Source organism: Homarus americanus, unplaced genomic scaffold, assembly GCF_018991925.1.
Source record: "Homarus americanus isolate GMGI-L3 unplaced genomic scaffold, GMGI_Hamer_2.0 scaffold32583, whole genome shotgun sequence".
NCBI classification, from domain to species: Eukaryota; Metazoa; Arthropoda; class Malacostraca; order Decapoda; family Nephropidae; genus Homarus; species Homarus americanus.
This window is the reverse complement of record NW_024713129.1, coordinates 19,140,707-19,158,139: the sequence shown is the minus strand read 5'-3', so window position 1 is coordinate 19,158,139 and position 17,433 is coordinate 19,140,707. Positions and strand designations below refer to the sequence as shown.

The 17,433-nt window shown below is 44.3% G+C and overlaps 1 protein-coding gene across 5 annotated transcripts in view; it reads left to right on the top strand.

The window, feature by feature from the left end:
- Positions 1–17,433, top strand: part of LOC121868893 (serine/threonine-protein phosphatase 2B catalytic subunit 2-like) — a 303,013-nt gene that overhangs the window by 158,893 nt on the left and 126,687 nt on the right. For all 5 annotated transcript variants that reach the window (XM_042369915.1, XM_042369897.1, XM_042369907.1 and 2 more), the window contains exon 3: positions 10,690–10,893. In XM_042369915.1, coding sequence (XP_042225849.1) covers positions 10,690–10,893 — 204 coding nt within the window. The remainder of the gene's footprint in view (positions 1–10,689; positions 10,894–17,433) is intronic.

The following is a 17,433-nucleotide window of genomic DNA, read 5'->3' as shown; positions in this document are numbered from 1 at the left end:
TATAGTTATTGTGGTACTAAGGGAGATGGGGCAGGGGGAGAGAGATGGTAAACAAAAATATAAAAAACTAAAATATAAAAACAAGAGGAAGGGGACAAAATATAAGAGATGGAATATATTTCTATATTTTTCGCCGGAATTTAGAATAATTATGGACACAAGGAAGTTAAGTTTTTTACAGCCCCATCCTTCCCCTTCTTTGTGTGGGGGGGGGTGGTTAGATGTCAGGGGTCATCAGGCCTATGGAGGATCACGCCATGCATCATGTATGGGCACCCCGTAGTGCAATGAAACGTTCCATATTTTGGCCTTGTTTTTAGTGATTGTCAGAGGTCAATGGCCAATATGGGGTTTATCAAAGAGTCCTATTTTGTCGTTTTGTTTTATGAGGAGGTCAAAGCTCAGTGGTCATCTGGTCTATATGGGTAGAGGTTAAAGTTCATCCATCAGCTTTGGGGGGGGGGGTTGGAGGAGGTCATAGGAAGATGACACAGCAGCATTGTATGCGAGGAAACAATACCCAAGGCAGGTAACAAGTGACCCTCCTCCTCCTCGCAGTGACATACTCAGGTTTTGTTCGGTCTTATCTGTATCGTTGTTACCACCTCGCCTGCTCACGAAGTCAGGGGGGTTGTTGCGTGCAAGTTTTTGTGTGATTTAGTTTAGATTATGTCTGGGGACGAGGAGGGAAGGAGGAAGGAAAGACTAGGAATGGACAGGGCGGGGAATTAGTGGGGGCAAGGCAGGGAATTACTGGAGAAAAGCGGGGGGAATTACTTGGGGTCTGGCGGGGAATTACTGGGGTCTGGCGGGGAATTACTGGGGCTTGGAAGGGAATTACTGGGGCATCTGATGAGTAAATGATGGAAGAGAGGGAAAGAAAGGAGAAAGTTTGAGGGTGGGAGAGATGGATGAAAGTGCAGGATGAGAGGTTACAGTGGAAGGCTCGAGTAATGATCCCTAGGTTTACGAATTGAAATTGTCGTATAAGGTTGAACAGATGATGTGTGTTTAGTTTATTCAGAATGACAGGATCCATGTGAAGACCACACACACACACACACACACACACACACACACACTAGCCGCTCTACTATACCTTTTAACGCCATTTTTAAGTCAAACGTAACCTTTTAAATAACCTTAAAGTTTAAAAGTTCATATTGTTAGTTGGAGTGAGTTAGGCTGTCATCTGTTGTCAGTTCTGGCGTCATGAAGAAAATTACCCACAGCTTTTTTGTGATCGTTGATTTAACAAATTTTTACAACTCTAATTCGTATTTTCGTTCATTACAGTTGTTAACACCACAGTGGTCCACAACATGATTATACTATAAAAACACTTGAAAATATAAATGTCATCAACTCTGCATTGACCGAAAATATTCACAAGAACAATGATACAAACACAGTGAGTTACTTATCTATAGATATGTAAAGTAATCCTCACTAGTTCATCTTATATTGCCAACGCAGGGGTAGAAAACGGGTGAACGTTCGTCTGGCGTATAGGGTAGAAGGGATCGATTGCATGGTGATGTTATGATTTGCTTGTGCTGGCGCTGTTTTGCTTGTTTGAGGAAAAGACAAGGATACCATTCTCACGCTTGACTCTGGCGCGCGGAGAAGAGCCGACCAGCTGTATCCACACACTAACACACTGCTGAGCTTGGAACCCGTGTATACTGGTGGTGGTAGTAAAAGGTTGGCGGTGTATACTAGTGTAAGACATTTCCCTTAATATAGGCAGTGTTATACCATTTTATAAGTAGGGTTAAGTAGGTAAGGTTATAGAGGCTAGGTAGGTAAGGTTTTGTAGGCAAGGTTGGTTAAGTTAGGTGGGTTTATTTGGTTAGGTTAGGTTAGATAGTTATGGTTACATTAAGTTTCATCTAGCTAGGTTTGGTCTGCCCAGGAAAATTTCACTGGGAGGCGGGGGGGGGGGGCATCAAACGTCATGGAATAGGGTAGGAAGTAGCTTGACCTGTTGAGTGTGTGCTTCCTTGCTTCACACACCCAGAGAAGCACTGTCCTTCATTCCTCTTCTTTGCTGCAACAATCCCAGGTACGCCAAGGTACTTATCAACCTGCATTGGGTGAACTTCCAACTATTGTGAAGTCGTCGGCGCTTTGAGGTATAATAGAGTATTGATGGCGTAGCGACACTGGTGCAGTTTTCAACAGGTAAACTGATTTGCAGTATAATGATAGTGGTGTTGTTGAATTATGATGATGGTGTAGCGACATTGTAGTAGTTTTCAACTGGTAAACACTTAGCTTTGGATCACAATATGGTCCAGCGCCTCTTTGATTATCACCATGTATAAACCTTAGCTTTGAAATACTGTACATGGTGTAATGCCGCTGTAATTGTCAGCACGTGAAGTCCCAGCTTTGAGGTATTATGATATTACAGAGTTCCTTTGTAAGAATTTCCAACACGTCAAGTCGCGGGGTGTGATTTAATGTGGCGACCTCAGCAAATGGATATAACATGGTGTCGTAGCGCCTTTGTACTACTCCCCAACACTTAATGTCCAAGCTTTTGACATACTTTATACTGGCGCTGACAAGTGGATATGATAATGCAGCACTTATTTTCATATTCTTGATGAGGGGTTGGAGGAGGGGGGAGGGGTGGACCTAGGGAGGGAATGGAATGGAAGTACGGGATATAGGGAGGGAGTGGTGGGGGGGAAATGAAGGAGAGTAGAGAAAGGAAATGGAAGAGGGAGGAGTGGGAGAAAGTGAAGGAATGGAGGGAGTGAAGTTGGGAGTGGAACAAGGGAAAGAGTGGGGTAAAAAAGGGGGATGGAGAGGGTGTGGTTGGATGGAGAGGGAGGGGAAGGTTGGGTGTTGACGCTTCCTCTTGACCATTGACCTTATCAACAACACTTCCGGTCTGGGTGGGGCCAGGCGATGTGTTGACCACTGTAGTTATTGTTGGGATTTGTACAGTATGTCTGCCCTACGTTAACTCCTCGTTTCGTTCGATTACTTTCGTTCGAGTCGTGTACGTGAGCCCGAGTCGTGTACGTGATTAGTATTTTCAGAGATTCATTTGTTGTGATCTTGACATTATGTACTCGTGTTGGATCATTTGGCCTTAATAATTACATTCCGGCTTTAGCCTCTGCTTCAAGCCATTTTTAAAGACATTATACCACGATTTATATCCCAATTTTAGACATGACCCCCGAGAATTACGTTTAAACAACCACAAACACTTCCGCATTCCAGTTTGAAACCATCCGTCTTGACATGGTAAAATTATAGGTCGCGTATCATTTAAATTACGTAAGAAGTCGTAGTAATTACGTTTCTCCCCCTCCCTCTCACACACATTATCTCTCTCTCTCTCTCTCTCTCTCTCTCTCTCTCTCTCTCTCTCTCTCTCTCTCTCTTTCTCTCTCTCTTTCTTTCTCTCTCTTCTCTCTCTCTCTCTCTCTCTCTCTCTCTCTCTCTCTCTCTCTCTCTCTCTCTCTCTCTCTCTCTCTCTCTCTCTCTCTCTCTCTCTCTCTCTCTCTCTTGGCATTGGGCGTCGGGCGAGGGGCAAATAAGGATGTTGAGGACTTTTGAAACGGAACCAAGTAGGATGTGAAATGACTCGCTGATTTGTCACGATACATATTCTGCAGAGAGAGAGAGAGAGAGAGAGATCCTAGTTTGTTAGGTAAACCTCTCAGAAAGGCTCGAGGGTAGTGACCATAAATGTTAACTGAGGGTTTATTAAATGTAAAGCGAGCTGAAATGTTAGGGAGGGTTTGGTAATTGTGCAGACTGAAGTGTTGGTCGGTATGGAGGTAGTAAGCTGGAGTACAAATGCGATATAGTAAGCAGCTCTGGGAAGGGTGGGAGCAGAGTTGTGCAAAAGGTGTAATTAGTTAGGTATATTTAAGCTGCGAGGTGCTAGCCGCTCGGGAAGACTTGACCACCATTTGCTCATAGAAACCAATCTTGTTAATCCTGAGACTGGCGGGATCTCACATGACCCGACAGCTTATTTTTAACTCAAGATGACTGGCGCACTTTCTCACGCCCGGGTTGGTACATCTCGTGGTTGGTACATCTCGTGTGTGTGTGTGTGTGTGTGGGGGAGATCGTAGCAGATTCGTGAAGTTGTTTAAAAGATATCTATGCAGGTACAGATTCACGCATGCAGTACTGGTGAAAGAATTTGGGTTAGTACCAAAATATTATCAGTTTACGAAGTACGAATAGTATAAGACTAGGCTCTAATTTCCCTAACGCGATATTATCTAGGTACAGTAATACCGTATACAGTAAGCATAAGGTTTAAGGATTGACGAGGTTGGTTCAGTAGTGTGAGAGCAAGTACAGGTTTAGGTATGAAGTACAGGTGTAGTAGTTTCCATGATATTATAAGTGATGCCTTAAACTCTGAAAATTGAATTAGAAAGATCAGTGAAAGTGTTGCAGGTATTTTTTTGACATTGTCTTAAAGTCGGTGCTTCAGTACACTCACGAAGATTACTTAGAAGCATCAGTATAACTACAGATATAGTTAAAATTTGATGTCCATTTACTGTATGTAGCATTTATTGTTATTATTATTATTATTATTATTGTTGTTGTTGTTAATACTTTCTATATATTATTATTGGCGGATTGGAATGAAATAGAACCGTTCCCCATGCAAGAAAGCAGAGTTAATCTCCCCAGAAGTCAAATATCTCGGCCACAGCCCATCACTGTGCCGTTACTTCTGAGTCAGTTCGAACTTTTCAAGAAGCGATGCAGACTTGAATAATCCTCGATAAACTGATCACCTGAAGATTAGTCACACTAGCTTATTTCACCTGATAAATAAGTAACCCAAATACTAACAGAACCTAACGCAATCCTCCAGGTAGCCTCAGGGTGTTCAATCATCAGGCGAAAGTACGCTTGGGGGGGACTGATCTTCAGGTGATACAAATAAACTTCAGCACTTTGTGTGGGTTAGGATTAATTCTTAGGTGTGTAATAGGTGTATACAAACCATGTATGCTGTACGTACGTGTCTAGCTTCCCTTGAGAGAATGGAAAGTGTGTTTTGTTGTGTTACTAAGGCAGCTCTCTCTCTCTCTCTCTCTCTCTCTCAAACACTGATGTTCTCTTCTCATTGCACACGCTACCTTATCTCACACACACACACACACACACACAGTATCACGTTCTCGGTTACTCTTTGGGCGGCTTGTCCACGTGGCTCTCAACCCACCTGTATATTTTACCTGGTTTTCGTGCAAATTGGATTTTCGCGAGCCTCATCTTTGCACGAGAGGCCGGGGCTGACTCGCTCGCGTGCAAAAACTGGTTGGGTCAGTTTGAGCCCATCCTACCTGAACGGCAGTGTTATTAGGCGCGATGCTCCCTTGTGACTCGCCTCTTTTTTACTCTCGTGGTTACAAATAGTTTACTCCTGTAGATATGTTATCATACAGGGTTTATATATAATTTGTTTCATCATGTTTAAGGGCTTCAACAGTTAAGGTCTTGTTATGGTGATAAGTCTGTTTCTGCACGAGACGACAATGTTGTATTACAGATTGTCAAAGATGATAATTGTTGTATTGTTTTATTGATTTTTTTCTTACAAGTCCTTGTTTACAGTAGACAACCACAAAGATTATGGAAGATGGTAACATGTTGTTGTTGGTTTCTTGTGTTTACATGTTTCAGCAGCTAAGGTCTTAACAAGTCTCAAGTTCCAACACCAGAGAACAACTTTTAACAATATTAATTTTTTTTTTTTTGGTGGATGATTAAGTTTGGTTGGTTGTGTTAAGGTGATGCGTGTTAACTGTTCCATGATTGTGGTAATAATAATGTGCAGTTTCTATTTGTTCTCTTTCTGATTAAAGTTTGCTTTAGTGTTTGAGGAGATAATTGTCGGGGCTCAGGTCGACAGTTCTTATTATTATTTATTTTGTGTGTGTTACTGTACAGGTTTTAAGTCTTCAGGCCAAGTAAACCGTTTCTGTTCTGCTGCAGCGACAGTGGAGACATTATCTTTGTCTCTGGGCGAGTGTGATGTAACTTTCCAGTTTTGTTGAGATGCGTAAAAAAGAAAATTCCATTCTCTTACAGTAAACAGACTTGTAGGGTATTTCAATAACATATTGGCTTGCTTGTGAGTGTTTCGTTTTATTTCTTCTGTCAGATCATAACAGTATATAAGGATATTTTGTTTTGTTAAGCACATGAGTATTTTTTTTTCAATTTAATTTAAAAAAAGCTTTGTCACTGAGGTAGCGATAGATTCTCTGGTATTCCGTTTTTATTTCATTAATACCAATGGATTCGGAATGTATCTATGACAGCTGATTTCAGTCATGCTGAATATGCGGATTACTCGCTAACCATGTTCCTTCACACCTATTGAAGACGCCGACGTGATTGAACGATATTTATTGCCGCTTGACTATTTTAAGACATTCTTCCTTATCTTCACAACCAATGGCTGCGTTAGCATTATTTATTGGCTGAACACTTCCCCATGACCCCTCTCACCCGAGGAATATTGTTACAGTTCAACTTTATACGGTATTTCTATTTTAAGGTTAATGAGTGCTTCTAAACAAGGTAGTTAAGTTGCGGGTCACTACCTCACGTTCTACAACCAATGAAAGCCTTGGAAGAGTCGAGCAGTATGCAAGTCACGTAGTGTGTTAGTGTTCGACGAATTTTGGTGTGGACTTCCTCGAGAGAAATATTGGTCATCGATGTTAGATTTATTTTCTCTCCAAATTTAGGGTTTGCGTAATTCGTCACTTAATTTCCTGAAACAAAAACATGTCGATAAAACTGTTGCTTTCCTCTTCAGTTCCTTTGTTATCATTTAGTCTCGTTATAGACGCCTTTTTGACGCGTACACCAAGGTAATTTTTATAATTCAATCAATCCCAATGTGGAATTTGTTGTACAGTATCTGATCACTTGAAAGGCAGTATGATTTAAACCTAACGATAAGTTAAATCTTCCACACAAATGAATAATAGTCCCAAAATCGTGGCTGAAATAGTAGGTGACGTTGAAAATAGGAATTACCAGAAATTGTTAGGAATTATCAAGAATGTTAATGGAAGAGAAGGATTTGGAGATTGACCTAACACGCATTTCGGGGTGCAGGGTATTAGGAGGTCACTGACCTGCGTGCTTTATACATTTTGGGATCAGTGATTGCAACATGATGTATTTTGGGGTCAGTGATTGCAACATGTATTTTGGGGTCAGTGATTGCAACATGTATTTTGGGGTCAGTGATTGTAACATGATGTATTTTGGGGTCAGTGATTGCAACATGTATTTTGGGGTCAGTGATTGTAACATGATGTACTTTGGGGTCAGTGATTGTAACATGATGTATTTTGGGGTCAGTGATTGTAACATGATGTACTTTGGGGTCAGTGATTGTAACATGATGTATTTTGGGGTCAGTGATTGTAACATGTATTTTAAGTCAGTGATTGTAACATATTGATGATGTATTTTAGGTCAGTGATTGTAACATGATTATTTTGGGGTCAGTGATTGTAACATGATGTATTTTTGGGGTCAGTAGTTGCAACATGTATATTTTTAGAGATTAAGTGATTTATATATGATGTATTTTGGGGTCAGTGATTGCAACAGCATATTTTAGAAGTTCAGTGATTGTAACGATGATGTATTTTGGGGTCAGTGATTGCAACATGTATTTTGGGGTCAGTAATTGTAACATGATGTATTTTGGGGTCAGTGATTGCAACATGTATTTTGGGGTCAGTGATTGTAACATGATGTATTTTGGGGTCAGTGATTGTAACATGAAGTATTTTGGGGTCAGTGATTGTAACATGATGTATTTTGGGGTCAGTGATTGCAACCATAGGTATTTTGAGGTCAGTGATTGCTATAAAGTTTTGTTTTTGGGGGTAGAAAGTTTTTTGTGTGTGGAGGGAGAAGATGTGTGGCGGTGGTCCATGTGTATAAAGTTTGACTGGTAACACAGGTGAATAATGTAACAAGAATTAAGTATTGACTGGAACTGTAAGAGAGATGGAGGATATTGTGACTTGAGAGTTTGGTATTTTGTGCTCCTTCTTATTGTCTTACCTCTCGCCTCCCTCTTTCTCTTTCCTTCCTTCCTTCCCCCATCTCCTTTTTATCGCTTCCTCTCTTTTCTTCATTCCTTCTCCATCTTCTACTTCCTTCTCTTTTCTCCATTCCTTCCCCCATTTTCGGCTTTTTTCGCTTCCTCTCTTTTCTTCATTCCTTCTCCATCTTCTACTTCCTTCTCTTTTCTCCATTCCTTCCCCCATTTTCGCTTCCTCTCTCTACTCCATTCCTCCCCCATCTTTCCCTTTTTCTTCTCTTCCTTTCCCCTGTCCCTTTTCCCCCTACTCACTGACCCACTATACCCTGCGGGCCTCGTGTCGTATATTGGTTGTTTCCTGCTTGCATGTGCGTCGACGGCAACATGCAAACCCTTCACACACACACACACACGTGAACAGGTGTACTCTTACGTAACCCGAAGTTAATGTACACGTGTTAGGAGCCCCAAACCGCCACTCTTTCCTTAAGTCTCATTAGCAAATGCATATATACACCTGAGAGGATGAATGTTTTATAAGTTACATCATTCGCATCTTTAGTTATGCGTAAATGTGTATGTCCTTTTGTCATATATTTCGGCTTTTCTCTCCTTGTTTTATTACTCTCTCTCTCTCTCCCTGATGCTATTTTTTCTTAATTCTTTTCTTGGTAAATAATTGGTTAAAGCCCGTTTCCACTTTTTTTTGCCTAATTGTATTTAGTTTTATAATGTAAAATTGTAAACGTTATTAATTTCTGACCTTTTCTTGTGCTAATGCCTCAGAAATGGGAAAAAAAATCAAACTGATAGAAAATTGAAAACCTCACTAAAACTTCACCAGATCTGCCCAAGCCAAACGCATCTTAACCATCTTACCATAATATGTTAACTGCGTCTCTCAGTCTTGTGGACTCTGATTATTCCTTTGGCCACTTGTTGCAGTTTTTTGTATGAATGTGACGCTTCACAAAAATGTCTATTGCATCATCAGTGTTTGAGTTGTGTATTAATCTCACAATGTGGGTGAAAGATCAATTCTAATTTTAACACGCCCAAGTTTCAGAAGAGGGAATTAAGTTGCTACCAAAACAAGCGGAAAATATAGAATCTTGGTACTTGCCGCTGATTGGCTGAATCTAAACCTCCTCGACGTTAATTGGCGTTAATTACAGTTAATAACCATTTGCACAAACTCCCAAGCATTTTTCCTTTCGTGTTATTTGTCTGTGTCTTTCTTGGTCAACTTTTTAACTCGCCGAAACGGGCTTCAATTCATAGATAAACTGTGTCCGTACTGTTCTTGATTTTCTGAAGTCTAGCTGGGTTTTTTTTATATATATTACCTATTCTGTTTTATTTATTTTCCAATCCTTATTTTTTGATGTTTTTATTTTACTCGTTCTTTAATTATTTTTTCTTAAGAACTTTCTTTTCTTCATTTCCTACTTTTTTTCTTCTCATTTTGTTTTATCTCCCATCTGTCTTTCGTCTGTCTTTATTTCTTCTTCACGGATGAGAATATACTATGTACGCGCGCGCCGGCACATAAACAAAAGACTCGCATGATGAAACTTAACCTTAGAATTGGACGGTTCTCTTCCTTTGCTTTAGGGAACGTCATGGCGTCATCCAGCTTGTGTTATGGTGCAACACATGATGAATAAACCCACCAAGGTCCACATTCACAAAACATTCATTATTCAAAGCTACATTCATCCTCTTACCAGGTACTGAGTTAATGTATCTAGTTAAGGTCGTGATGTAAGTTGGATGTCACTTTGGGGATTAATTTTGAGGTGTATCCTTAGGTGACCTAGCTAGATGCGTTCTGATTTCTTGTTTACGAAGGTTAGGTACAATTTTTGAACATTTTGACTTTATTCTAACTTTGTGTCTTATCTTCATTTAACCAATTAAATTACAACTGTATATACTGTATGATAAAACTTGGAAACAAAATTGAGGATCCGTCGTTGTGTTGTAATTTGAGGGGGACAGTTAATTGCGTTGTTACACATCTTTTTCCAAGAACAATACAGAGTGTACGAACTGATGAGAATCCCTAGAGTTAATTAATTAGTGGGGGTTTTATATTCAGCAGTGTACAAGGGAGATATAACGTTCAGTATGTGCCTTTAAGAATCCAATACTGAGTAATAGCGTGAGTTAATTAGCCAGATGTGTTGGTATGCCTTTGGTTACCAGGAAAATGCAACATTAACATTTCTGAGACTGTTGTAGCTGGTGTTGATAGTGAGGGTGTGACGGCGTCATGTGACAATGGTGTGGGAGTTTGATTTTCTCGGTGACAACTCCTTGACCTTCCTGTGTCTGTCTTGTTGCTCGCTCGTGTGTGTGTGTGTGTGTGTGTGTGTGTGTGGGGGGGTAGCACTATGAGTAACTTGAAAATTGTAACGTGTTTTGGTAATATTTTCGTTGATGTAATCATAGTATGCTATTGTTAGTTATATCTCGCCTTTTATTATTGAGATAGTAAAAGTGCAGTTAATGCTAATGAAATTCTCTCTCTCTCTCTCTCTCTCTCTCTCACACACACACAATGGACATGTTTACAGTTTATTAATATATTTATTTATTTGTTCTAGGTGTGCCGTTCCCGCCGTCACACAAGTTAACATGTTCAGAGGTGTTCGACCCCAAGACGGGCAAGCCGAAGTTTGAGTGGCTGAAGAACCACTTCATCCTGGAGGGCCGCATCGACGAGGCGGCGGCCCTCCGCATCATCAACGAGGGGGCCGCCCTCCTCCGTCAGGAGAAGACCATGATCGATATTGAGGCGCCCGTCACTGGTGAGTACTACTGTTACTACCTTCTGTTGGGCCTTCGTCACCCCGTTCTTTTCTTGTCCTAGTTCTGCCCCTCGTCTCCCTCCTTTCTCTCTACCCTGACCCTCTCCTCCCCATCTTGTCCCTTCAGTCTAATCTGCTCTGCTTCTTTCAACCCAGATCTGTCCTTCTCACTACCTAGTCCTGTCCCCTCTCTACTCTGCCCTGCCTCTCTTCTCTCTACTCTGCCCTGCCTCTCTTCACTCTACCCTGCCCTGCCTCTCTTCACTCTACCCTGCCCTGCCTCTTCACACCCACCCCGTCCCTCTCACTCTCACCCCCTTCTCCCCACCCCAGCACCCCCCTCTCTCCCCCCACCCCACCCTCTCTCCCCCACCCCACCCCCCCCTCTCTCCACCCCACCTCTCTCCCATCCCCACCCCCCTCTCCCTCCACCCCACCCCCTCTCCTCCCCCCCACTCCCCAATCTCCCTTCCTCTTCCTCTCCCCACTCCCCAACCCCTCTCCCCACCCCTCTCCACCCCTTTCCCTCCCCCACTCCCCAATCCCCTCTCTCCACTCCCTCCACCCCCCTCTCCCTCTCCCCCCTTCCTCCCCCCCCACTCCCCACCCCCTTCTCTCCCCACTCCACCCCCTCTCCCCACTCCCTTTTCCTTCCCCACCCTCCTTTCCTCTTTCTCACCTCTTCTCTCTACCCCTCTTTTCCTCTCTACTCTACCCCTCTTTTCCTCTCTACTCTACCCCTCTTCTCCTCGCAGTCTGTCACCCGGGTCCGTTTCTCCTCCAAGCTCTCGGGCTGGTCGGTCTTTCGTTGCTATACAGTAGTGTCTCCAGCCTGTGGGAGTGTCTTTGAAGATACCACCGGAGATGCTGAGGCGACTCACTGCCAGGTATTGTCGGAGAGAAGGTGCCACTACAGGTACACATGAGGGGCACACATAATGAACACCTGTGGGTATATAAGGGGAATTTTGAAAATGTTTACTAAATGAATGTTGATACAGCATATTTTTACATTGTTTCCACGATTTGTTGTACGGCATATGTCTGTCAGTCATTAACGTGTACTAGTCCCAGTTTAAATTAATATTTATCTGGAAACAGAGTTTTGTATTTACACGGTTTTTAAATAATGATCTTAAAGAAAATAATAGTGGATTCGTATTAGAAAGAACCGAAGGACTTAGGCGTCAAGGCAGAGTCAGTCATATATAGGTAAATGTAGACATAGAGGGGGTGTACAGTATACCTCCGGTTGGATATGTTTGAGACACTTGGCCTCAAAGAAGAAAAAAGACATTTTCTCTGAACATTGAGTAGGTATCGTCTTCTACCACCCTCCTTTGTATTATTTTAGTTTTATTTATATTTAAACACACGGTCACACATCACAATTCGAAGACCCTCTCTAGCTCCTCGCGTGAGGAGCGAGACCCCAGTATGCAACAATCATTTCTTCTCTTGAAAGCTATACAGATGTTCCTCTACCTTCTTATACCCCCCCCTCCTCATACTGGGTGCTAGTCAGGTAAACACTGGAGAGAGATCCTCACGAGGATAATATAGTTGATTCAGTGTTTCTTGATGTTCTGCAGATTAATTTTTTTTTGAAAAAACAACTGAATAATTACAGTTCAAAGAGCTGTGGTTCTGGGAACTAATGAGTTCATGAAAGCAAGAGGTTCTGCATTGAGAGAGTGATACAAAAGCACGCCGGGGAGGCATAATGGAGCTGGTTCCTGGAAACACTGTGGTTCTAGTAATTGTAGAGAAGATGCCAAAATTCTAGGCACCGCCAGTGACGGAATCAAGGTAGACTGTGTACTCTTCATAATTTACAAGTCTTTTATGAACTTTTTTGTATCGTCGACGCTAAGCTACCCAGAGCGACACCCCCACATCCGTCCCAGATAGGAGACTGACCACACAACTTTACACAGGACAAGTGCTTGTTACTGAAATAATATAGTGTTTTGTAGAGTACGGTATGTCGAGTTTCTTAGCTGCTGCTGTAGAGTAATGAAACTTATAGGATTCAAAATAGATTGTTGTTGAGTAAGAATCACAGAATCTGATCGCTATAAGACGAAATCTGTTGTGTTTGAAGAGTGTGACAATAGTCTAAACTGTTGCTTTTGTTGCTGAAGAACACACACACACACACACACACACACACACACACACACACACACAATACATCATGCATAGAGAGAGTTAAATTGACTAAGTTTTAATATCCCCATCGCGTAATTGTCATTTGTTGTCTGATGTTCATTCACGCTTGCTGAGGGAGCTGAGTTGTCAAAGGAAAATAGTTGTAGAGTGGAGCCGTCAGCCTGAGAGTAAATTTGACTATCAGTGTAGGTCAGGGGATCGGTTACTTGTAGGGGAAACAACGATGGTCCAGGAACAGAACACTGTGTCACACCGGCGTTTGTACATTTTTGATCTAAATGAACACCGCCCAGTACCACACGATTTCTCTTATCGGTCAGAAAAGATTAAAGTGAAAGGCCGTAGGAGTGAAGCTCAGACCGAATTCCTCGTTACCCCACAGCCAGAAGCTTAGAAATGTGAAGTGTTATGGTATGGGTACACCCCCCACCCCCCCTCCCCCTCCTTTTGCCCCCAAGAGATTGATGAATGATGTTAGCTAAATAAATCAGTTGTCGGGAATAAAGCGGCCCATCAGAAATCCGTACTGTCAGTCAGGAATAAGACCGAACAGTTGTAGGTATGAGGGGGATAAGGATATTCTCGAAGCCTGCCAGACACTGTAAGGTTTCAACCAGTATGAGTCTTAGTCATTAAGATAAACGAACATTAAGTTTACGATATACGTCAATATATTGTGTTGGACCACGATAATAGTGAAGGAAGTTGAGGAGCCACACAACTTGGGCTTCCTATGCAATTAGCGGAGCAAGATGTGCGTGTGGAAAAAATGTGTGCCATTGTGAGGGAGTTGTCTGGGCTGGCGGTCCTCATCAGTGAGACTCCATTTGTGTAGAAGGATGAACTGTGGCCCTCCTGCTGCCGGGTGTTATTATGGTTCATTACTTATCCTTCCCACTTTCTACTCCTCCTCCTCTTCCTCCTCATCATTTCGTCTGTTGTCTTTTTTCTTCCTCCTGTATTTCTTATAGTTTTTGTTCTCTCTCGTAGTGCCCGTTTCTCCTTCCCTGTTCCCCTTTTCTCTCTTTCTCCTCTTTCAATTTAATTTCTCTTTTTCCCCATTTTTTTTTCTTCTCCCCCTCACTCCTTCCCTTCCTTATCTGCCTCTCCTACTCAACCCTCTACCTACATCCATCCCTCTTCATCTCCCTTCATACGTCTCTTCCTCCCGTTCTTTTCCCTCCCCCTCTTTCTCCTCACGTTTCATACTCCCCCAGCCTCAACCACCCACCCCACTTCCCTTTCTCTCCTCCACCCCATTGTATTGTCTGGTCTCACCATTCCTGAGAGGTGGGAAGAGGCGTGGTTGGGGAGGATGGGCGGTTGGGGGTGGTTGGGAGGATGGGGTTGGGAAAGGAGGTTAGGGGCGGGGGAGCGTGGTTAAGTGGGGTGGCGAGGGTGAGGCGTGGTTGGGGTGGTGCCGTTGTCAGGGGTAGGGTGGTCTTACAGTTTGAATGGGAAGGTAGGGGGGGTCGCAGGATAAGAGCTGTGGGAGGGAGGGTGTTAGGAGAGTTCACATAAGTCGTGTATCATCGCCATCCTCACTCCCACTCGAGAAGTTTGTTTACATTGTGTTCATATTCATACCGTCGCTGTGGTGTTTCATTATCTTGTTGACGATGGCTTTATAGTTCGTCTAGCTTGATCATTATCCTTAAAGTGCTTGTTTGTTTGTTTGGTGTGTTTGTAATTTGGATATAATTTGGTTATTATGTTGACTCGGTGTGTAGGTAGGCTGGTGGCGTGGTTTGGGTGTGTGCGCGTGTGCGTGCGTGCGTGCGTGCGCGTGTGAGCTTATGTAATTGTGATGAACACTTCCTTTGCGCCTCTTCCTTACTCTCTCACCCTTTCGTCTTCCTCCTTCACTCTCCTTTCCCTCCTCCTCCTCTTCCTTACTCTCTCGCCCTTTCGTCTTCCTCCTTCACTCTCCTTTCCCTCCTCCTCCTCTTCCTTAATCTCTCACTCTTTCGTCTTCCTCCTCCTTCGCATCACTCTCCCTTCCCTCCTCCTCTTTTTTCTTACCCCCACTTAAACTCTTATTCATTTCTGTTTCAGCTCCATACTAACATCCCTTATTCCACGTTCTTCTTTCCCTTCTCTCCCACCCTTTCATTTCTTCCCTTTATCCTCTCTCACTCTTCATTTCTTCCCTCTTATCCTCTCCCACCCTTTCATATCTTCCCTCTTATCCTCTCCCGCCCTTTCATTTCTTCCCTCTTATCCTCTCCCACACTCTTTATTTCTCCTCTCTCTCTCTCTCTCTCTCTCTTTTGTTCCCATTCTCCTTCTTCCTCTTTCATCATTACAGACGAGGTTAATAAGTAAGAGTTGTTCATGGGAGTGTATACCGAGTGAGAGTTGGGCTTTAGTGAGAGTGGGAGTCTTAGGGAGGGAGAGAGTAGCAACAATAAGGGAGTAGTTCAGTGGTGGCAGGGAGGAAGGGAGGGAAGAATGTTTTAAGGGGTGGTGGCAGGGGGTGATAAGCTGCGTGGTGGCAGGGAGGAAGGGAGGGAAGAATGTTTTAAGGGGTGGTGGCAGGGGGTGATATGCTGCGTGGTGGCAGGGAGGGATGGAGGTTCCGTTTTGCTCCCTCATTCCGTCTCCAGATGACGTGCGAAGTGCGTGCTCTCGGGATATGAGTTCCGAAAGGGGATTCACCGTAGTTACTTTTTTTTTCCTCTCGTTCTTTTATGTTTTTCAGGGCTGTATATCAGGCTTTTATCAAATTTTCGTTAACAAATAGGGCTGTCTAGATATTACTCATGTTATGGCATTGAATCTAAACCAACTTTTTTTTTCTTTTTTCAAGTAAGCAATTGCTAACAGAGGTCTTTATGGGGGGGGGGTGCAAATTTGTTTTCTTTGTGTACGTGGATCTTATAATGTAAAATACGATCCTAGTGCACTTTTTTTTTGTTCCAGTAGAGAGCGACTGGCTAGTGAGGTACAGGATGCTTCATTATTTGTTGATCTTCCCTAAACTTGGTGTTATCGGCTCATGTAGTCATCAACAACACCCCTAAAGAATTACGGAGCATCTTATTTTTTTCGCGTCTAGGGACTGTATTGCCACTAAGCAGGAAGGGTGTGGCAGGTTGTGATATTTAGTGACAGTCCGGTTATGAGGGGAGTGGCGAGGGAAGCAAGTGGTGGCAGACAGGCAGGCAGGCATGAAGGTTATGAGGGGTGGTGGCAGGCAGGCAGGGAGGTTATGAGGGGTAGTGGCAGGGAGGGAGGTTATGAGGGGTAGTGGCAGGGAGGGAGGTTATGAGGGGTGGTGGCAGGGAGGGAGGTGGGGGTGGTGGCAGGAAGGGAGGTTGTGAGGGGTGAGGGAGGGGAGGTTATGAGGTGTGGTGGCAGGGAGGGATGTAGGTGGTGGCAGGAGGGAGGTCATGTGGGGTGGTGGCAGGGAGGGAGGTCATGTGGGGTGGTGGCAGGAGGTCATGTGGGTGGTGGCAGGAGGGAGGTTGTGAGGGGTAGTGGCAGGGAGGGAGGTTGTGGGGGTAGTGGTAGGAGGAGGGTCATGTGGGGTGGTGGCAGGGAGGGGTCTTGTGGGGTGGTGGCAGGGAGGGAGGTTATGAGGGGTAGTGGCAGGGAGGGAGTTATGAGGGGTGGTGGCAGGGCAGGCAGGGGAGGTTATGAGGGCAAGGTGGCAGGAAGGAGGGGGAGGTTATGAGGGGTAGTGGCGGGGAGGAGTTATGAGGGGTGGCAGGAGGGGAGTTGGGGGGTAGTGGCAGGGAGGGAGGTTATGAGGGGTAGTGGCAGGGAGGTTATGAGGGGTAGTGGCAGGAGGGAGGTTATGAGGGGTAGTGGCAGGGGGGAGGTTATGAGGGGTAGTGGCAGGGAGGGAGGATTTATGAGGGGTGGTGGCCGGGCGGGCAGGCTGGGAGGTTATGAGGCAAGGTGGCATGAAGGGAGGTATGAGGGGTGAGTGGCAGGAGGAGGTTATGGGGGCAAGGTGGCAAGAGGAGGGAGTTGTAGGGAAGGTGGTGGCAGGGCTGTGACTCCCGTGGCCGCTAGATCAATACTGGCCCACCGTCGACCCCGCCACCCACTACTTCGACCTAGTGCTGCTGACCCCACCTCCACGTCTCTCTCCTCGCTCTTCGCCTCTCTTCTTTCTCCCCCCTCCCCCCTCTCGAGCCGGTCTCTTGTCTCTTCCTTCGCCTCACTCCCTTCCCCTCTCTCCTTTTCCCCTTCCCCTCTCTCCTTTCCCCCCTCCTTCCTCTCTCCTTCCCCTCTCTCCCCCCACCCTCTCCTTTCTTCCCCCTCTCCCTCTCTCCCCCACTCTCCCCCACCCTCTCTCCCCTCTCTCCCTCTCTCCCTCTCCCTCTCTCCCCTACCCTCTCCCTTCCCCTCTCCCCTACC